This window comes from Elephas maximus, chromosome 7 (genome assembly GCF_024166365.1).
Source record: "Elephas maximus indicus isolate mEleMax1 chromosome 7, mEleMax1 primary haplotype, whole genome shotgun sequence".
In the NCBI taxonomy this organism is placed as follows: domain Eukaryota; kingdom Metazoa; phylum Chordata; class Mammalia; order Proboscidea; family Elephantidae; genus Elephas; species Elephas maximus.
The window spans coordinates 48,548,568-48,571,089 of record NC_064825.1 but is presented as its reverse complement, the minus strand read 5'-3'; the positions used below and the strand labels follow the sequence as shown (position 1 = coordinate 48,571,089).

Sequence of the window (22,522 nt, the reverse complement as noted above, 5' to 3'; positions counted from 1 at the left end):
ATTTAATGCAATTCCGATCCAAATCCCAACAACACCCTTTAATGAGATGGAGAAACAAATCACCAACTTCATATGGAAGGGAAAGAGGCCCTGGATAAGTAAGGCATTACCGAAAAAGAAGAATGAAGTGGGAAGCTTTTAACTTTACCTGATTTTAGAACCTATTATATCGCCACAGTAGTCAAAACAGCCTGGTACTGGTACAACAACAGATACGTGGACCAATGGAACAGAATTGAGAATCCAAACATAAATCCATCCACATATGAGCAGTTGATATTTGACAAAGGCCCCAAAACAGTTAAATGGGGAAAAGACAGTCTTTTTAACAAGTGGTGCTGGCATAACTGGATATCCATTTGCAAAAAAATGAAACAAGACCCATACCTAACTCCATGCACAAAAATGAACTCAAAATGGATCAAAGACCTAAATATAAAATCTAAAACGATAAAGATCATAGAAGAAAAAATAGGGACAACGTTAGGAGCCCTAATACATGGCATAAACAGTACACAAAACATTATTAAGAATGCAGAAGAAAAACTAGATAACTGGGAGCTCCTAAAAATCAAACACCTATGCTCATCCAAAGACTTCACCAAAAGAGTAAAAAGACTACCTACAGACTGGGAAAAAGTTTTTAGCTATGACATTTCTGATCAGCGCCTGATCTCTAAAATCTACATGATAGTGCAAAAACTCAACTACAAAAAGACAAGTAACCCAATTAAAAAATGGGCAAAAGACATGAATAGACACTTCACTAAAGAAGACATTCAGGTAGCTAACAGATACATGAGGAAATGTTCAAGATCACTAGCCATTAGAGAAATGCAGATCAAAACTACAATGAGATCTCATCTCACTCCAACAAGGCTGGCATTAATCCAAAAAACACAAAATAACAAATGTTGGAGAGGCTGTGGAGAGATTGGAACACTTATACACTACTGGTGGGAATGTAAAATGGTACAACCATTTTGGAAAACGATTTGACGCTTCCTTAAAAAGCTAGAACTACCATAAAAAAAAGCAATCCTGCTCCTTGGAATATATCCTAGAGAAATAAGAGCCTTTACACAAACAGATATATGCACACCTATGTTTATTGCAGTACTGTTTACAATAGCAAAAACATGGAAGCAACCAAGGTGCCTATCAACAGATAAATGGATAAATAAATTATGGTATATTCACACAGTGGAATACTGTTGTTGTTGTTGTTAGGTGCCATCGAGTCGGTTCTGACTCGTAGCAACCCTATGTACAACAGAACGAAACACTGCCCGGTCCTGCGCCATCCTTACAATCATTATGCTTGAGCTCATTGTTGCAGCCACTGTGTCAACCCACCTCGTTGAGGGTCTTCCTCTTTTCTGCTGACCCTGTACTCTGCCAAGCACGATGTCCTTCTCCAGGGACTGATCCCTCCTGACAACATGTCCAAAGTACGAAAGATGCAGTCTCGCCATCCTTGCTTTTAAGGAGCATTCTGGTTGTACTTCTTCTAAGACGGATTTGTTTGTTCTTTTGGCAGTCCGTGGTATGTTCAATATTCTTCGCCAACACCACAATTCAAAGGCGTCAACTCTTCTTCGGTCTTCCTTATTCATTGTCCAGCCTTCACATGCATATGATGCGATTGAAAATACCATGGCTTGGGTCAGGCGCACCTTAGTCTTCAGGGTGACATCTTTGCTCTTCAACTCTTTGGAGAGTTCCTTTGAAGTAGACTTACCCAATGCAATGCATCTTTTGATTTCTTGACTGCTGCTTCCATGGCTGTTGACTATGGATCTAAGTAAAATGAAATCCTCGACAACTTCAGTCTTTTCTCCATTTATCATGATGTTGCTCATTGGTCCAGTTGTGAAGATTTTTGTTTTATTTATGTTGAGGTGTAATCCATACTGAAGGCTGTGGTCTTTGATCTTCATTAGTAAGTGCTTCAAGTCCCCTTCACTTTCAGCAAGCAAGGTTGTGTCATCTGCATAACGCAGGTTGTTAATGAGTCTTCCTCCAATCTTGATGCCCCGTTCTTCTTCATATAGTCCAGCTTCTCAGATTATTTGTTCAGCATACAGATTAAATAGGTATGGTGAAAGAATGCAACCCTGACGCACACCTTTCCTGACTTTAAACCAATCAGTATTCCCTTGTTCTGTCCGAACTACTGCCTCTTAATCTATGTAAAGGTTCCTCATGAGCACAATTAAGTGTTCTGGAATTCCCGTTCTTCACAGTGTTATCCGTAGTTTGTTATGTTCCACACAGTCAAATGCCTTTGCATAATTAATAAAACACAGATAAACGTCCTTCTGGTATTCTCTGCTTTCAGCCAGGATCCATCTGACATCAGCAATGATATCCCTGGTTCCACATCCTCTTCTGAAACTGGCCTGAATTTCTGGAAGTTCCCTGTTGATATACTGCTGCAGCCATTTTTGAATGATCTTCAGCAGAATTTTGCTTGTGTGTGATATTAATGATATTGTTCTATAATTTCCACATTTGGCTGGATCACCTTTCTTGGGAATAGGCATAAATATGGATCTGTTCCAGTCAGTTGGCCAGGAAACTGTCTTTAATATTTCTTGGCATAGACGAGTGAGCACCTCCAGCGCTGCATCTGTTTATTAAAACATCTCAATTGATATTCCATCAATTCCTGGAGCCTTGTTTTTGGCCAATGCCTTCACAGCAGCTTGGACTTCTTCCTTCAGTACCATCAGTTCCTGATCATATGCCACCTCTTGAAATGGTTGAACAGTGACTAATTCTTTTTGGTATAATGACTCTGTGTATTCCTTCCATCTTCTTTTGATGCTTCCTGCATCATTTAATATTTTCCCAATGGAATCCTTCACTATTGCAACTCGAGGCTTGAATTTTTTCTTCAGTTCTTTCAGCTTGAGAAACGCTGAGCGTGTTCTTCCCTTTTGGTTTTTCATCTCCAGCTCTTGGCACAGGTCATTATAATACTTTACTTCATCTTCTCGAGAGGCCCTTTGAAATCTTCTGTTCAGTTCTTTTACTTCATCATTTCTTCCTTTTGCTTTAGCTGCTTTACGCTCAAGAGCAAGTTTCAGAGTCTCCTCTGACATCCACCTTGGTCTTTTCTTTCTTTCCTGTCTTTTCAGTGACCTCTTGCTTTCTTCATGGATGATGTCCTTGATGTCATTCCACAACTCGTTTGGTCTTCGGTCACTAGTGTTCAAGGCGTCAAATCTATTCTTGAGATGGTCTCTAAATTCAGGCGGGATATACTCAAGGTCATATTTTGGCTCTCGTGGACTTGCTCTGATTTTCTTCTGTTTCAGCTTGAACTTGCATATGAGCAATTGATGGTCTGTTCCACAGTCAGCCCCTGGCCTTGTTCTGACTGATGATATTGAGCTTTTGCACTGTCTCTTTCCACAGGTGTAGTCAATTTGATTTCTGTGTGTTCCATCTGGCTAGGTCCATGTGTATAGTTGCTGTTTATGTTGGTGAAAGAAGGTATTTGCAATGAAGAAGTCGTTGGTCTTGCAAAATTCTAACGTTCGATCTCTGGCGTTATTTCTATCACCAAGGCCATATTTTCCAACTACTGATCCTTCTTCTTTGTTTCCAACTTTTGCATTCCAATCACCAGTAATTATCAATGCATCTTGATTTCATGTTTGATCAATTTCAGACTGCAGCAGCTGATAAAAATCTTCTATTTCTTCATCTTTGGCCCTAGTGGTTGGTGTGTAAATTTGAATAATAGTCATATTAACTGGTTTTCCTTGTAGGCGTATGGATATTATCCTATCACTGACAGGATTGTACTTCAGGATAGATCTTGAAATGTTCTTTTTGACGATGAATGCAACATCATTCCTCTTCGAGTTGTCATTCCCAGCATAGTAGACTATATGATTGTCTGATTCAAAATGGCCAATACCAGTCCATTTCAGCTCACTAATGCCTAGGATGTTGATGTTTTTGATTTCCATTTCATTTTTGACGATTTCCAGTTTTCCTATATTCATACTTCATACATTCCGGGTTCCGATTATTAATGGATGTTTGCAGCTGTTTCTTCTCATTTTGATTCGTGCCACATCAGCAAATGAAGGTCCCGAAAGCTTTACTCCATCCACGTCATTAAGGTCGACTCTACTTTGAGGAGGCAGCTCTTCCCCAGTCATCTTTTGAGTGCCTTCCAACCTGGGGGGCTTATCTTCCAGCACTATATCAGACAATGTTCCACTGCTATTCATAAGGTTTTCAGTGGCTAATTCTTTTCAGAAGTAGACTGCCAGGTCCTTCTTTGTAGCTTGTCTTAGTCTGGAAGCTCAGCTGAAACCTGTCCTCCATGGGTGACCCTGCTGGTATCTGAATACTGGTGGCATAGCTTCCAGCATCACAGCAACACACAAGCCCCCACAGTACGACAAACTGACAGACACAGGGCAGTGGAATACTACGTATCAATAAAGAACAGTGTTGAATCTGTGAAACATTTCATAACATGGAGGAACCTGGAAGGCATTATGCTGAGTGAAATTAGTCAGTTGCAGAAGGACAACTATTGTATAAGACCACTATTATAAGAACTTGAGAAATAGTTTAAACTGAGAAGAAAACATTCTTTTGTGGTTACGAGAGGGGAGGGGGAGGTAGGGTGGGAGAGGGATATTCACTAATTAGATAGTAGATAAGAACTACTTTAGGTGAAGGGAAAGACAACACACAGTACAGGGGAGGTCCAGCACAACTGGACTAAACCAAAAACAAAGAAATTTCCTGAAGAATCTGAATGCTTTGAAGGCCAGTGTAGCAGGGGCAGGGGTTTGGGGACCATGGTTTCAGGGGACATCTAAGTCAATTGGCATAATAAAATCTATTAAAGAAACATTCTGCATCCCATTTTAAAGAGTGGTATCTGGGGTCTTAAACACTAACAAGCAGCCATCTAAGATGCATCAATTGGTCTCAACCCACCTGGATCAAAGGAGAATGAAGAACACCAATTACAAGCCCAAGAGACAGAAAGGGCCACATGAACCAGAAACTACATCATCCCGAGACCTGAAGAATAGATGGTGCCCAGCTATAACCAATGATTGCCCTGACAGGGAACACAACAGAGAACCCCTGAGGGAGCAGGAGAGCAGTGGGATGCAGACCCCAAATTCTCATAAAAAGACCAGACTTAATGGTCTGACTGAGACTAGAAAGACCCCGATGGCCCCCAGATCTTCTGTTGACCCAGGACAGGGACCATTCCCAATGCCAACTCTTCAGACATGGATTGGACTGGACAATGGGTTGGAGAGGGACACTGGTGAGGAGTGAGCTTCTTGGATCAGGTGGACACTTGAGACTATGATGGCATCTCCTGCCTGGAGGGGAGATGAGAGGGTGGAGGGGGTTAGAAGCTGACGAAATGGACAGGAAAAGAGAGAGTGGAGGGAGAGAGGGGGCTGTCTCATTAGGGGGAGAGTGTGTATCAAGGTGTATATAAGTTTTTGTGTGCGAGACTGACTTGATTCGTAAACTTTCACTTAAAGGACAATAAGAAGTATTAAAAAAATGCTCATTAAAATAGGTATAGAAGGGAAATTCCTTAGCATAATAAAGGGTATCTGTGCAAAACCAACGGCCAACACCATTCTTAATGGAGACAGGCTGAAAACATTCCCCTTGAGAACAGGAACAAGACAAGGATGGCCTGTACCACCACTCGTATTTAGTACTGTGCTGGATGTCCTAGCTAGGGCAATAAGGCAAGAAAAAGAAATAAAGGGCATCCAAATTGGTAACAAAGAAGTAAAACTGTCCCTATTTGTGGATGATATTCTATACATAGAAAACCCAAAAGACTCCATGAGAAAACTATTGGAACCAATAGAAAGATTCAGCAGAGTAGCATGATATAAACATACAAAAATCTGTTGGATTCCTATACACCAGTAAAGAGAATGGCAAAAAAGAAATCAAGAAAACAATACTATTTATAATTAAAAAAAAAAAAAATAGCCCCTAAAAAAAACAAACTTAGGAATAAATCTAACGAGGGATGTGAAAGATCTATACAAAGAAAAGTACAAATCACTACTGCAAGAAACCAAAAGAGAACTACACAAATGGAAAAACATACCATGTTCATGAATAGGTAGACTCAACATTGTGAAAATGTCAATTCTACACAAAGCAGTCTACAAATACAATGCAATCCCTTTCCAAATACCAACGGCATTCTTTAAAGAGACGGAAAACTAATCACTAACTTTACATGGAGAGGGAAGAGGTCCCAGATAAGTAAAGTACCACAAAGAAGAGGAAAGTAGGAGGACTTGCACTATCTGACCTCAGAACCCACTATACAGCTAAGGTAGTCAAAACAGCCTGGTACTGGTACAATGACAGATACATTGACCAATGGAACAGAATTGAGAACCCAGATGTAAATCCATCCACCTACAGTCACCTGATCTTTGACAAGCACCCCAAGTCCATCAAATGGGGAAAAGACAGTTTTCCAACAAATGGTGCTAGCAAAACTGGATGTCCATCTGCAAAAAAGTGAAACAGGACCCATACCTCACACCATACACAAAAACTAATTCAAAATCGATCAAAGACCTAAATGTAAACCAAAAACTATAAAGATCATAGAAGAAAAAAATAGGATAGGATCAATGCTAGAGGCCCTAATACACGGCATTAACAGGATACAAACCATAGCTAACAGCACAGAACTCCAGAAGATAAGCTAGATAACTGGGCTCTTCTAAAAATTAAACACTTATGCTCATCAAAAGACTTACCAAAACAGTAGAAAGAGAACCTACAGAGTGGGAAAAAAATTTTGGCTATGGCAAATCCAACAAAGGTCCACTCTCTAAAATCTACAGGAAAATCCAATGCTTCTACAGCAAAAAGACAAATAATCCAAATAAAATATGGGCAAAGGAAACAAACAGACACTTCACCAAAGAAGACATTCAAGTGGCTAACAGACACAGGATGAAATGCTCAAGAACACTAGCCATTAGAGAAATGCAAATCAAAACAACAATGAGATAACATATCACCCCAACATTACTGGCAGGAATCAAAAAAACAGAAAATAACAAATGATGTGGAGGCTGCAGGGAGAGTAGAACTCTTATGCACTGCTGGTGGGAATGGAAAATGGTACAACCATTCTGGAAAACGATATGGCACTTCCTTAAAAAGGTAGAAACGGAAATACCATATAATCCAGGAATCCCACTCCTAGGACTATATCCTAGAGAAATAAGAGCTGAATAGACATATGCACACCCATGTTCACTGCAGCATTGTTCACAATGGCAAAAAGAAACAACCTAGGTACCCATCAATAGATGAATGGATAAACTATGGTACTACATACATGCAATGGAATACTACACAATGATAAAGAACAATGATGAATCTGTGAAGCATCTCACAACATGCATGAATCTGGAGGACATTATGCTGAGTGAAATAAGTCAATCACAAAAGGACAAATATTGTATGAGAACACTACTATAAAAACTCATGAAAAGATTTATACACAAAAATAAACAACCTTTGATGGTCACGAGGGTGGGGAGGGGTAGGGATAGAAAAACACAAATAGACAATAGATAAGTGGTAACTTTGGTGAAGGGGAAGACAGTACATGATACTGGGGAAGGCAGAACAACTTGTTCAAGGCAAGGTCATGGAAGCTCCATAGACAAATCTAACACCCTGAGGGACTGAATTACTGGGTTAAGGGATGTGGGGCCATGGTCTCGGGGAACACCTAGCTCAGTTGGCATAACATAGTTTATAAAGAAAATGTTCTACATTCTACTTTGATGAGTAGCATCTGGGGTCTTAAAAGCTTGTGAGCAGCTATCTAAATTACTCCACTGGTCTCACCCTGTCTGGAGCAAGGGAGAATGAAGAAAACCAAAGACAAGGGAAAGATTAGTCCGAATGACTAATGGACCACAAGTACTACATCCTCCACCGGACTGAGTCCAGCACAACTAGATAGTGCCTGGCTGCCACCACCAACTGCTCTGACAAGGATTACATTAGAGGGTCCCAGATAGAGCTGGAGAAAAATGTAGAACAAAAATCTAACTCATGAAAAAAAACAGATTCATTCTTTCTTCTGACAGAGACTGAAGAAACCCTGAGAGTATGGCCCCCAGACACATTTTTAACTCAGTAATGAAGTCACTGCTGAGGTTCACCTTTCAGTCAAAGATTAGGCAGTCTCATAAAACAAAACAAGACTAAATGGGCACACTAGCCCAGGGGCAAGGACGACAAGGCAGGAGGGCACAGGAAGCTGGTAATAGGGAACCCGAGGTCAAGAAGGGGAGAGTGTTGACATGTCCTGGTGTTGGTAACTAATGTCACCAAACAATATGTGTACTAATTGTTTAATGAGAAGCTAGTTTGTTTTGTAAACCTTCATTTAAAGTACAATAAGAAAAAATTTTTAAAGCGTCCTTCTCATATTGAGTTTAATGAGGTGCTGTTTTCCCTCATTTGCTATTTAGAATGCTCTATTTATTGTGTGGTGTAACAGTCTACACCATTGTCTTGGTTATCTAGTGCTGCTGTAACAGAAATACCACTAGCGCATGGCGTTAACGGTTTATTCTCTCACAGTCCAGTAGGCTAGAAGTCTGAATTCAGGGGAAGGCTTTCTCTCTCTGTTGGCTCTGGAGGAAGGTCGTTGTCATCAGTCTTCCCTTGGTCTGGGAGCAACTCAGTGCAGGAACCTCAGGTTCTGCAGTGCAGGACGAGCTCTGCTTTCGGCACTGCTTTCTCGGTGGTATGAGGTCTCCCATGTCTCTCTGCTTGCTTCTGTCTTTTATATCTCAAAAGAGTTTAGATTAAAACACTAATCTTGAAGATCTCATCACTATAACTGCCACTAATTCATTTTGTTACATCATAGTGATAGGATTTACAACACACAGGGAAATCACATCAGATGACAAAATGGTAGACAATCATACAATACTGGGAATCATGATCTAGCCAAATTGACAGATATTTTGGGGGGACGCAATTCAATCCATGGCAACCACTAAAAGTTATCAAATGCCAAAATAAAAAGTGTGGTAATTCATGTTGATAGTATGTACCCTTGATTTTATATGAAGAGAATGACTCTTTACTTCCGTGGTCTTCCTCCCAACAACCCATAACTGCAGTCTAATCATGAGAAAAACGTCAAACAAATCCCAGTTGAGAGGCATTCTACGAAGTACCTGACCAGCACTCCTCACATGGTTAAAAGTTATCAAAAACAAGGAACATCTGAGAAACTGTCACCAGCAAGACGATCTAAGGAGACATAACCAGTAAATGTAATGTGGTATCCTGGATGGGATTTTGGAACAGAAAAAGGAAAGAAATCTGAATAAAATATTAGTTAACAATAATATATTAATATTCGTTCATTAATTGTGACAAAGTTACCATACTAATATGAGATGTTAATAGTAGGGAAACTGGGTGTAGGGTATATGAGAACTCTCTGTGCTATCTTTGCAACTTTTCTATAAATCTAAAACAATTCTAAAATTAAAAAATTACTTAAAAAAATCAGCCAAATGCATTTGTTCCAAAAACTTTCAATTAAAACTAATTGCTGCTCTCCTTAAAAACAAAGAAAATAAAACAGGGTTCTGTGATTCCCTGGTTTCTGAGTTGGATGACCTTTATCAGGACTACAGCGTCAGCCCCAGTTCTCCCAAATGATTCATTCGCTCTTCTAAGAGGCAGAGCAGAGAAAGTGGGTTGCCTAGGAAGGACTACAACTCCCAGAGTGCCCCAGTGTGGTTGTCAGGAGCAACCAAGGAATGCAGACTAACAGCCCTGCTGGAGTCTGAGGGACCATCCGTCTACTGCCTGCCGGCCAGTCAGCCATGGGCCAAGATTATTACTCTGTGCTCCAAATCACTCGAAATGCAGAAGATGCCCAGATCAAGAAGGCGTAAGTTGGGGTGGCAGCCAGGCTTTGGGATGTGCCCGTGCAGGCCCTGCCCTCATCTCTTCCCTACAGAGCCTTCCTGCCTAGCTCAGGGCAGGCAAGTTAAACTTCGTTCCTTCTTTTGCTTCTTGCACATCTATATACTGGCTTTGGGCTGGGCCAGGGTCCAGGTTGGAAATTTGGACACCTCAGCTCCTCAACCTGCTCTCAAGCCATCATTTACCCTCTATGCCCTGGCTTCTCTCCTGGGTACCTCAGTTTTCCTGGCAATGAAATGAGGACAAAGGAGACATTTGAACTTTATCCTGAATATTCTGGAGAACCAAACGATTTGAAACAAGCAGTGAACTGGACAGATGGGTGTGTGATAAATCTCATTCTGGCCATTCTATGGGTTTGGGGCACTGAATAAACTGCATCTCTTAATATGTCCATCAAGTCTTGGGGACTTTGTGGTCCATTCCTAAGAAAGTCTAGGACAGGAGTCAGCAAATTTTTCTGAAAATTTGTTTTTCTTAACACACATTTATTGATCACCAATCGTGAACCAGACAGATGTCCTTTACCTCATGCAGCTTAATTGTATTGGTAAATACAGCTGTTGTGTAAGTCACCACAACTGTGATGAATGTTAGGAAAGGGGAAGTGCAGGGTGCTGTGGAAGCTTATATCAGAGGGAGAAAGACCCCTTGGGAGGCTGTCCTGGTAATCAAGACAACAGGTGAGGCTTAATGTAGGACAGTAGGGTGAAGAGACGAGGGGGAATGGACTTGGCAATCAAATGAGTCATTGGAAGATAATGAAAAAGGGAGGGATCTGGGATATCTCAATCAATGGAGTTTGGGTAGTGATAAAACCCACTGTCATCGAGTGGATTCTAACTCAAAGCAACCCTATATGACAGAGGAGAACTGCCCCATATGGTTTTCAAGGAGCGGCTGTTGGATTCGAACTGCAGACCTTTTGGTTAGCAGCTGAGCTCTTTTTTTACCAGGGCTCCAAAATTCTGGGGTATTTACACTGCGGGAGCCCTGGTGGTGCAGTGGTTAAGTGCTCCACGGCTAACTGAAAGGTCAGCCGTTTGAACCCACCAGCAACTCTGCAAGAGAAGGATGTGGCAGTCTGCTTCGGTAAAGATTAACCTGTTGCCATTGAGTGGATTCTGACTCATAGCTACATTTATTGAATGTGCAGGTGCTGTTCTGAGCACTCCATCATTATTTCTTTTAAATCCTCACAACAACCCAGAGAGGTAGGTGCCATTATTGTCCCAAGGCCACACACCTAACAGATAGCAGAGCCAGTATTGAGATACCATGCCTACTATAATTGCCTACTGTGGGCTCAGCCCTGAGCCAGGTCCTGTAGGGGGTCTAAGTGAGGAAAATGAAGAGTCTACAATGTGGTTGAAGAAAATTGAGAAACGTGTAACACAATTAGAGAACAGTTCAGGACAGCATGTGATGTCACCCACTGTTCAGGGCATTTTATTGGCCCTGGGACCCATCTAGGGAAAGGTCACCAGAAGGGAGGGCAGCTGTCCTGCAGAGAGATAAGCAGGGCTTGATCACTGGAGAGTTGTTGTGTGCTGTTTAGTTGGTTCCAACTTATAGAGACCCTATATGACAGAGTAGAACCGCCGCATAGGGTTTTCTAGGCTGTAATTTTTACAGAGGAGCCCTGATGGTGCAGTGGTTAATTGCTCGGTTGCTAACTGAAAGGTCAGTGGTTTGAACCCACCAGCTACTCCGTGGGAGAAAGATGTGGCAGTCTGCTTCTGTCAATAGATGTCCTAGATGTCTGGCTTCCTGATGCATCCTGCTAAAGGAGAGCTCAGAGCAGGAGACTGGAGGAAGGAGGAGAGTGGGGCTGAGGAATTTATTCCAAGCTCCCTTCCTATGGGTTATCTTTGGGTTGGCTGTGTCCCTTAACTGACGGTCACAGCTCCCCCGAAGGCGCCTGTTCTTTCCTGGGTTTCAGTAACACTCCCTCCCCTCACACCTATAGGCTCAGAAGCAGTAGGGGTGCCTCAGTGTTACAGCTCAGGGTACTATCATTTGTGGCTTCCTTCCACCTTGGCCACACATTGGTGAATGGCCCAGTATTACCCAAATTACCAAATCCATGCTGTCTCTTTTCTCCTGGGACACTGATGATACAGATCTCAGATGCTGTAGGCATTGCTGCACCGAGTGGTGGGAGTGGCCAGATACAGAAGTGAAAAACGAAAGAGCACAGGACTGGAAGACAAGGCAAAAGGACCTAACATTCACCGAGTGCCTCTTTGTACCAGGCCCTTGTATACCTTATTTAATCTAATCCTCCCAAGAAGTCTGAGTGCCGGTTCAGGTCCTCCGAGGAGCAGACACCACGATAGGATTAGATGTACAAGAACTGAACTGGGGGAAACACCTGTGAAGGGTAAGGGGGAGGGAGCAGAGTATGCAGGGAGTGCTTCAGACCGTAGTGTAGGTCTGACACCTATGAAAAGAGATAGGGAAGGAAGATTGGGCAGGAAATTGCTGCAGTGTGGTTCTGGGAAAATCTCAGCTAGGCTTGCAGGGAGTCCTCAAGCAAAGGTTGCCTTTTGGAGGAGTCCCTTGTCCTGCCCTAATATTCCCACCATGTTTAGACATTGATCAGGAGCAGCTTAAGTAAAGTGGAGCCGTGGCACAGATGCCCAGAGTGGCTATAGCTGGGCTGTCATTCAACTACACTCCCCACACCAGGTTCTCTTCAAGGAAATCTGAACATTGCACCTCCACGGCCATCACAGCCTATGAGGTCAGGGTTATCATCCCTGATTTACACCAGGGAACATCAAAGCTCAGGGGGGCTACTAAAGTAGACAGCACAGCCAGATCTGAACCATGGTCTGACCCTTAAAAATAGGTCAAATATTATGACTTGTATTATTCCTCCTTCTTCAAGGTACCGGAAACTTGCTCTTCAGAACCACCCCCTGAGGTCACTTGAGCCAGCTTCAGTGGAGATATTCAGGCAAATAGCAGAGGCCTATGATGTGCTGAGTGACCGTGAGTGACTGGGGGGCTAGTCACCCACCTCTCAATTAAGATCATTCCTTAAGTTTCTGAAGTGTTGGGTTTTCTAAAGGGCCCAAAAGAGAGTAACCCTTCCTCTTCCCTGCCCAGAACCTAAACAAACTGAGAAAGAAAACAGGATAAAGAATTGCCCTTAGCAGTAGACACAAGTTAAGGTGGAGGACATGGCAGTACATGGAGACCCCAGGATCAGGCTGCTTTGCTCACCCAGTCAAGGCAGTGCAGGACTTGGAGGGGGGCAGTGCTTCCACAACACACCACACCACACCTATTCCCTGCTTTGATGGAGCCTTCCCCTGGAGCAGCAGAGTGAGATGCCTCAGGCTGAAACTGCGGCAGGAATGCCCAGTTATTTTCCTCAAATTTACCAAGCAGCTAAATCTCCATCTTGTCAAGGACAGAATGTGTAAAGGGGCAGAGAGAGACCAGGAGTAATTAGAAAATGTCTCTCCTATAGAAACCAGAGGAGTGAGGAAAGGGTGATTCCCCTGCCCCAACATGGGGCAATGCCCATGTGGGTTTCCCCACTGGCTTATTCAAGAGACAAGAAGAATAGCTAGATCAGCAAGATTTCTCCAGCCCTGGGTTTTCAAGACTTCAGAGTCCTTAGACTCTAGGATTTCAAGGTTCTAGAAACTGGAGGCTCTACAACACTTATATTTCAAGGCTCTAGGATGCTATTTATTCTAGATAACACAGTAGCTATGATGACTGAGTTCAGCCAAATCCCAGTACTATAGCCCGACTCTTAGTCTGTCACCTCTACCTCTAATCTGCATGCCATCCCCAGCAAGTCAAGACTTTCCCACCTTTCTTTTGGGCTATGGGGGACATATCTAGGCCCACCTTGGATGAAATTAAACCCATAGCTTCTAGGGTCTCATTCCGAAGATTCCCAGAAAGCAGGTATTTTGAAAATAAAGCTATTTTTGCCCTTGCCCATAACCTTGGTCTTCCCAGCCCCTCCATCTATCCCAGCATCCAAGGCTGGATGCTCCTCAAGGTGACACATATCCACAGCTGTGAAGAGAGGCATCTATGACAAGTTTGGAGAGGAGGGCCTGAAGGGCGGGATCCCTGTGGAGTTTGGATCACAGACCCCATGGACAACTGGTTACGTCTTCCACGGCAACCCTGAAAAAGTTTTCCATGAATTCTTCGGGGGAGACAATCCCTTCAGTGGTAAGATGTCCTACCCACACCCTTGCATTACTAAGAAAGGAACTAGCTTTAAAGATGTTTTTCTTTGAGTAGGTTTTTTTTTTTTTTTTAATTTAAGATAGATAGGTAGATAGGTGGGTAGGTAGATAGGAAGGAAGAAAATGGTAAAAAATTAAAACAGAATTTATTGAAAAAGAAATAAATTGCAGCCCTCCATTTACCTCTCTAGAAGCAGCTACTCATTGTTAACAGTTTATGTACCCTTCTAGAAATTTTCTATGCATTTGTAAGCATATATTTATTTTTAATTTTTTTAAAGAAAATGGGACCACATTGTACAGAATATTGCATACTGATTTTTTCATGTAACGATAGATCTTGGATATTATTATATATTATATATAGACCTACTTTGTTCATTTTAATGATTGTGTAAGATTTCATTCTACAGATGTGTATTAGTCAGAGATCAGCTGCAGAAACAGACAGGACGATAGCCATGTTGAGCAGAAAAGGGGTGTGTGTAATATAGGGAATTAGGTGCTTAAAAAAATCATTGGAAAAAAAAAAATCATAGGACAGCCTGGATGAGAGGGCTCTAGACAGGCCCTCCAGAATTTCCCCTAGAAAAACACCTCTAAACTGGCCTATAAGGAGAGCTGCTGTCTGCCACAGTCATGAGGAGGGGAATCAGGGGAACACCAGTATTGTGTTGCAGAACACACCATTGTAGCTGCAATCATAGCTTAAGGAATTTGCTGCCATTGCTGCCCTACTTGCCTCTTGACAGGCATGAAACTAGTGGGTGAACACTGAACATTGCTGCAGTATCTTCATGACAGTGCTCACCAGATCCAGCCAAAGCCACAGAAAGATGCCTGCCTCCCCTCGTTCTGCCTTCCAGATATCTCAGTTTACCTAATTAGCAGAGTTCAAAATCAGAACCCTAACTGCAAGAGAGTCTGAGCAGTGTTCTTTTCCAGCTGTCCAGATTCTACGGTAGGAAATGTACAAGGAGGAAGATGGAATGGATGCTGAGTGCCAATTCACCACATCTACCACTGGATGTTTTATAATTTATTAATTTTAATCTCTCTCTCATTGATGAATATTTAGCTTTTTTTCCCCAGTCTTTTGCTAATATTGTACACATGGGAAGATGCTCTTTGCTCTTTTTTTCTGTTGAAACCATTCTCCTCATGCTACTTAGAGTTGGTTTTCCTAATACGCTTGTCATCCTATCAGACTATGAACTCCCCAGAGCAGGGCCCAGGACTGATTGAGCTCTGAGTATCCAAACCCCAGCCTAGGATCTGAGAAGAGTGAATAGATTGGTGGATGGATGGATGGATAGATAGTAAGATGAAAGAAGGACGGATGTCCGGAAGGAAAGACGGATGGGTGGATGGGTGAGTGGATAGATGGGTGCATGATCCAAAACAGACTGACAAACAGTTGATATCTGAGACCCTGAATTGTCTTGCAAAAACAGTTAACCTTCAGCCCTGTCTTCCTGGCTCCAGTGATGCAGCTCAGGGAGCCTAGATTTTCATTGCCTATTTTTTTTTTTTTTTTTTATCCACCTGCCCCACCCCACCCCCAGCCTTGCCGTCCCACCTCCTTCTCCCTGGCCATACTACAGATTTTCTGCATTCCAAAAGTTCTCTCTCTTCTTCTTGATAATAAGGCAATGAGCTGCAGCCCACTGCCCCTTCACCTCAGCTCCCCTCCCACTGTGTATTGCCTTCATATGTCTGCAAGGAAGCTGAGTTTATAAACTCCAGGTGAGACTGGAAAAAGCAAGGGTCTTGGAGTCGGAGGGTCTGCCTCAAACCTATGTTCTGCCACTTATCAACCATGTAATCCAGGCAAATCTCTTTGCCTCTCTGAAATCTCAGCTTCCTCATTGTGAAATGGCTGTAATAATCCACGCCTCACAGGTCATTATCAAATGAGATAATGCTTATGAAAATGGGCTTTGCAGTCAGAAAAGAATACCAGGCAGTGGGCCTGCGTCTCCCAGGGAAGGTGCATGAAAAGAGGCCATTTAGAGGTACCAAGCGAGGGCTTACAGGGGCTCATTAGAGAAGGTCAGACTCGGGACTCTGTGGGGTCCCATAGGCAGTGTCCAGGAGTTATCCTGCTACAATGCTCCACCCCAGGGATTCTTGTGTCCCATCTACCTGCAGGGCTAAGCTGGGTCTTCCTGTGTCCTGGCTATTGGGGTATCTCTTACCTGGGATACCATAGGTTGTGGGTGAACAAATGAACGCTGGGAAGCAAGAGGGGACCAGGTAATTCACAGGCCTCCACATTACCCATCACATCTTAGAGCAACTGAGTGTGAGGCCCCTTGTTCTCCTCAGCCTAAGATCATCTCACCGTCCCAGCCTGTGAAGTTCATTCTGTTGCATTAATCATGAGAGACAGAGGACAGCAAATCTTAATTCTAATAGGCACCCCGACCCTACAGTTTACAAAGGACTTCCACATGTAGCAAGATAGTGTAGGGGAACTGGACAGAGACAAAAAAAAAAAAAAAAGGTTGAGGAAAGGGGAGTTTGGGGATATGCTAGTGACCTCTTAGATTTGTTAGGGACCACCATGCCCCTATCCCCAGTCTTAGCTACTGACGTTATAGAAACATGAGCCTGGAGTCTCTAGTGGTCTTGGGCTGGGCTGGCCAGTGAGGAGGTAGAGGTCTAGTGTGCTGCGCCTCCTCTCTCCCCAGGCTAATGGTGCAAGAGTAATTTCTGACACTACCACCAGAGGGCACTCCTCTCTTTTCTGAGGTCATAGGCGCAGAAGGCGGGGCAGGGAAGTGGGAGGATGCCCAAAGTGGAGGATGAAGCAGTGGGGAGTGGCAAGGGACGCTAATCACTGGCCCTGCAGTTGAAGGCAGCTTCCTGACCCGGCCAAACAGCCTGAGTCTGAGAGGTGGGAATGGGACGCTGGGTATCACATCTGGGGCGCTGAAGAGGTGGAGGGTGGCCTGTGAATCTGAGTCTCTGGGCACAACTCTTCTATTCCTCTTCTCTCCCCACCTCCTACAGAGTTTTTTGATGAAGAAGGAAGTGAGGTGGATTTGAACTTTGGGGGGCTCCAGGGCCGAGGGGTCAAAAAGCAGGACCCCTCAATTGAACGAGACCTCTACCTGTCCCTGGAGGACTTGTTCTTTGGCTGCACCAAGAAAATTAAGATCTCCAGAAGGGTGGGTACTTGGCTTGCTCCTGTTGGGAACCACCATCTCCCCCTCCAACCCTACCAGTCACCTCCTTCCTGACTCTAACTGGAGAACTCAGACATGGTCTCTGATGGAATCATGAAATCTTAGATCTAAAGTTTGGCAGGGACAAATGAGGATAGTAGTCTGGCTTTTTCCTACTGCAGGAGTTCCCTTTGCAGTTTTCCTAACTAGGATGGGATCTTTCCCTTCCTCTGTCTCAGTTCAGCCCCATCCCTGTGGGAAGTGGGAAGGTTCTGAAGGGAAGGAGACCCCTGTGAATTCTGCCCTCTGGGCATTCCTAAAGGCATTTCCAGACCATACCTCCAGGATTTCCGCAGGGTATACATCTCAGGGTTAAGAGGGAGCAGTGTGGGCCTGGTGGGTGGGCTGAGAGACAGACCGAGAGGTTACTGGTTGGAGGAAGGCCATCAGTGCCTGAGGGTCCAGTCCTTGGCTTGGCCCTATCCCATGACCCAGCCCTGTGCCAGGCTCAAGAACAAGGCCCTTTCACCTTTGCCCAGCAGAGGAGATGCCGAATGTGGCCATACTTGCCACAGATGGCACCCATCTGGGCATGTGATTGGTGAGTGGATGGACAACATAAGGGAGAATGGGTGAGGCTCAGATATATTGACTTCTATGGTCTTTCTTCCTTCAGGATTAGATTTCTTGCCCTCTGGGGCTGGGAGGGAGGAACTAAGTACATTTTTACTGAGCATCGATGTTAGTGGACAGGGTCACATAATTTCTGGGACTGGAGTTGTGGGCTTGATCAACTCATGGGGGCTGCTTGGCATCTCAGGCCCCAGTCCCAGTTCCATGCCATGCTCTGCCATCTAGTTCATAAATTCTTGGTTCTAATGGCAAGGGGGTGAGAGTGGAGATGGCTTGTTACTAGGATACTGAGCCTGAACACAAATCCCACAGAGCCTCTTTCATGTGTACAAAGGCCAACTAGTTTCCTATGCACACGGAAATCCTGAGCAAACCCCCTGTCCCCAAACCCCCTCGCTGTAGGTGCTGAATCCGGATGGGTACTCTTCCACCATCAAGGACAAGATCCTGACAATTGATGTGAAACCTGGCTGGAGGCAGGGCACACGCATCACCTTTGAGAAGGAAGGGGACCAGGTAAGGGGGAAGAAAGACCAGTGTCCCCAGCTCCCACTCTTGGGCCAGTCACTGGGCTCTGGTGGGGAGAGTGAGAGGGAAGGAAGTGGCACATCTCCTGCCCTGGGCTGATAGGTGACTAGTCTGCAGAGTGGGTGGAATGACCCTTAATGTCTTTTCCGAGGGCAGTGCCTCACAATGCTTCTATGAGTGGGCAGCCCAGGAATTACCCCTTTACAGAGTGAGAAACTGAGGCCCAGAGAGGAAAGGAACTTGCCCAGAGCAAGTGCACAAAGCTGAAAGGATAACCCAATCCTAACTCCAGTGCCCTTCCTGATGTTTTTCAGTGCTTCTCTAATTAAAGCCCAGCCATAGGAGGTACACCGAAACCATTTATTAATAATAATTTAAAATTAAATAAAAATGTAAAGTGATTGCCCAGGGCATGCTGAGTCCTTATGTCCTGAGGACAGGCAGAGTGGCAGAGTAATCAGAGCCAAGAGAGATGAATTCCTCTGCCTACACTTCTTGCCTCCCTTTTCATTTAGAAAACATCTACTTCCAAAAACACCCATCAAGACCCAGCTCCAAAGTTCCTGCCTCTGGACAGACTTCCCAGACCTCCTGAGCTCCCCAGCCTCTGGGCGTCCCTTTATCACAGCCTGGAGCATGCTGTGTTTCACCAGACTGGGAGCTCCCTCGGGGTAGGGGCCAGTCTGATTCCTCTGTTCCCAGTGCCCAGAAGAGACCCTGGCAGAGTTTCGGTGACTTAATGAAGCTTGCCTAGGGGGTGTCACTCACGGAGTTACTGGCAGGAAAGAGGCCTGAGGAAGCCTCGTGGCCCTCCAGCTGAGTGCATCTATTTTGGGCATGCTTCTAGAGGAGGAGGGTTGCTATGAGTCTGAATCGACAGCAACAGATTTGGTTTGGTTTTTGGGTAGGAGAAGAGAAGCAACACTGGGGGAGCCATTGGGTAGGCTTCTCAGGGCAAGGGCGAAGGAGGCCGAACTGAAAACGCACTTTCAGAGCACCTGGTCCAATCTCCCCATTGTACAGATGAAGACACAGAGACCAACAGGGGCAGGAACTTAGCAAAAGTCACACAGCCAGTTAGTCTTTGTCACTCCTTGGCCTCCCCTGCCCAGGGCCCTAACATCATTCCAGCTGACATCATCTTCATTGTAAAGGAGAAGCTTCACCCTCGTTTCCGCAGGGAGAATGACAATCTCTTCTTTGTGAACCCCATCCCCTTGGGCAAGGTAAGTGGGCAAAGTGGAGAAGCAGGAAGGGGAGGGATCATAGCCAGCCTCATCTGTTCAGGGGAGACCCCAAGGCAGGTAGGCCTCCCTCTCTACTCACCCCAGTGTGAGGTCTAGGCCTTCAGAACCTGCTGTGTCTGCCACACAGAATCAGAATCAAACCAAATCAGAATCTTTGTGCTTGTCTTCAATCCGGGGAGTGAATGACCCTCCCACAGCCTCACAACCCAGTCACCAGCCTAGACTTTGTCTCCCCTCCCCAACCCACCTACATTCAATCACTGTTAACTCCCATGAAGTCAGCCTCTGCCTGAGTCGTGGCTACCCCATCCACAACCAGACTGGACTGTTGTGATGCTGTCTACCCACCTTGTTAAACTGGTAGGGTCCTCCTTACCCTTTAAGGCCCCCATCAACTGTTACTGCCTCTGTGCAGCCTCCCTGTTCCCTAGACTAGTTTGGGGGCCTCTCTTTGGCTCCCAGAAATCGCCTTATAAACTCCTTTAAGGGCAGGCAATTGCTTGAGTTACTCACCTGTGAGTCCTTGAACAGCCTTTTGTCTCCCTGGTGCCCAGCTCAAGACATGGCACTGAATAGGCTCATAAAGTGCTTTCTAAAAAGAATGGCCATGGTGGCCCCCACCCCCACCTTTGGCCTAACCCTCCCCCAGGCTCTTACCTGCTGTACTGTGGAGGTGAAGACCTTGGATGACCGTTTGCTCAACATCCCCATCAATGACATCATCCAGTGAGTTCATCTGTCTTGGGCCCCAGTAGGCAAGGGAAGGTGTGGCTCTGAGCCTTGGGAGTAGTGTCAGGCAGGTCTGCCTGATATGGTATAGTTGTGCAGGTTGTGCCCAGCTGAGGAGGCAAGAGAGGGCCAAAATCTAGCCGACACCCTGGCCAAACTGTGGGCTGCATTTACCTAGCTAAAGGTGTGCCTTTCTCTAATTTGCACAAAGCCACTGTAGAGGCTGGAGGCCTCCAGTGTTGGGCAGTCCCTGCTGCGGCACCCTCCAGAACCTCTCACTAAGTTCTGAGTTGCGTCCTGTTTCCAATAAAGGCCCTCTGCATGGGAAGCTTTGCTCAGCAGCTCTGCTGTCCTCCCCCCTATCCAGGGTCTGCTCTCCTTCCTTCCCTACCCTGTTCCCATATGTAAAACAAACTTCCTGGGACCCTCCATCAGAGTTGGTGTAAATGGGGCCAGGGACCAGGCTGTCTGGGACAAGCCAGCTCTTCTCCCTCCTCCCACTGGAGCTAAGAGCCATTCCATGGTGGAAGGTGTAGGGATTGCCCCATTTCTGACATTACGTGAATAGGGATGGCATGGGACCTGTTGAGGTTCTGCTCTAGGGTGCCCTCTAATCTCCCTTTTTTATCCTTCCCTGTCTCAGCCCCAAGTACTTCAAGAAGGTGCCAGGTGAGGGGATGCCATTGCCTGAGGACCCCACCAAGAAGGGGGACCTCTTCATCTTCTTCGACATCCAGTTCCCTACCCGCCTCACACCCCAGAAGAAGCAGATGTTGCGCCAGGCATTGCTGACATAACTGCGGTGGGCTGGAGACCAGAGCAGGGCTGGGAAAAGGCCAGTCAGGCCTTACCCCACCTGTCACCTACTCATGGCCTTGTGTGCAGGGAAGCCAGCCCACTGCACAGATGTGAAGGTCAGGTGGGATGGCATATGACTTTTAAGCTGACATAATAAAGACTTATTTCTGATCCTCCAGCTACACCCAGGAGAGTATGTTGGAGGGAGAGGAGCTTCATACCAGCCCTCGCTGGAGCAGAGGGAAGAGCAGGGCCCAAGAACCTATCTTGCCTGCAGCACTGACCTGTGGTGAGGGCAGGTCGCTGAGCCTCTGTGCTCCTACCTTTGTAAAGGTAGGAGCCTCTGTGTGGCCTCTGAGGGTCCCCAGTTCTGCTCTGGTCTTTCATGACACATGACCTTTAGAAGGGGCAGTCTGTAGAATATGACATGGGCATACTGTAGAGACAAGAAAACTAAAGGCCAGAGGAAAAAAACACTTGTCCCAGATCGCACAGGTGTCAGTGGCTATTACTCCAGCCAAGGCCATTTCCTGCAGACTCACCCTGCTTAGAGAGGGAGGCAGCCTGGTGCAGCACAAAGAGCACAAGCCCTGGAAACACTGTTTCTACCTCTCTGGCATCAATTCCCTGGTCTTAGTTGGGTCCTGGGTTGTCTCTAGACACAACGGCCTGGGAGGCAGGAGACCTGGGTTCTGGTCTCAGCCCTGCCGCCCACTCCTTAGACCAGTCACTTCCCATCTTGTCAGTAAAGCAGAGCTCATAACCCCACCTCACACACTTGTGAGGTTTGAAATCGCCAGTATGAAAGTGCTTGGTGAACTTACTGCTTCAATTCCAGGAAGAGTTACGTCATTGCTGCTGTGGCCTGTGTGGAACACACCTGCCACTCCAATCTGCCTTCCATCAGCCATCAACACTGGATAATGCGCTTCCTCCTTGCTAGGGCAAAGGGGAGAGGCCTCCCACTGAGCCTGCGTGGGCTCAGGATAGGCCCAGGCTTATGGAAAGTAGGTGGCCACTTCTACGAAGTGACTTTGGAGTAGCCAGAAAAGGCTCCCACGTCATACATATTGCTTGGAATTCCACCATTCATGTCAGCTTAAGAAGGTTTTGTTTAAACAGAGGGTCAATAGCACTTACCAGCCATTTTAAACCATCAGGGAGAAGG

The 22,522-nt window shown here is 45.2% G+C and overlaps 1 protein-coding gene and 1 long non-coding RNA gene across 4 annotated transcripts in view; one reads left to right on the top strand and one right to left on the bottom strand.

Moving 5' to 3' along the window:
- LOC126079304 (uncharacterized) overlaps positions 1-21,727 on the bottom strand; it is a 31,828-nt gene extending 10,101 nt beyond the window's left edge. Inside the window, exons 1-2 of the long non-coding RNA XR_007518196.1 lie at positions 21,639-21,727; positions 20,485-20,666 (exon numbers count right to left, since the gene is read on the bottom strand). This is a non-coding gene — a long non-coding RNA (uncharacterized LOC126079304). The remainder of the gene's footprint in view (positions 1-20,484; positions 20,667-21,638) is intronic.
- Positions 9,894-21,646, top strand: DNAJB13 (DnaJ heat shock protein family (Hsp40) member B13). Of its 3 annotated transcripts, XM_049890228.1 has the most exons (8): positions 9,894-9,991; positions 12,920-13,023; positions 14,071-14,232; positions 17,265-17,422; positions 18,455-18,568; positions 19,693-19,806; positions 20,477-20,553; positions 21,200-21,646. In XM_049890228.1, exons 1-8 carry the CDS (start codon positions 9,924-9,926, stop codon positions 21,351-21,353), a joined length of 951 nt encoding a protein of 316 aa, XP_049746185.1. In that variant the 5' UTR covers positions 9,894-9,923; the 3' UTR covers positions 21,354-21,646. The 3 variants fall into 3 exon arrangements, with proteins under 3 accessions (XP_049746185.1, XP_049746187.1, XP_049746186.1); XM_049890230.1 differs by lacking the exon at positions 12,920-13,023; XM_049890229.1 differs by lacking the exons at positions 19,693-19,806; positions 20,477-20,553; positions 21,200-21,646 and adding an exon at positions 19,096-19,366.
- Positions 21,728-22,522: the final 795 nt, after the last annotated feature.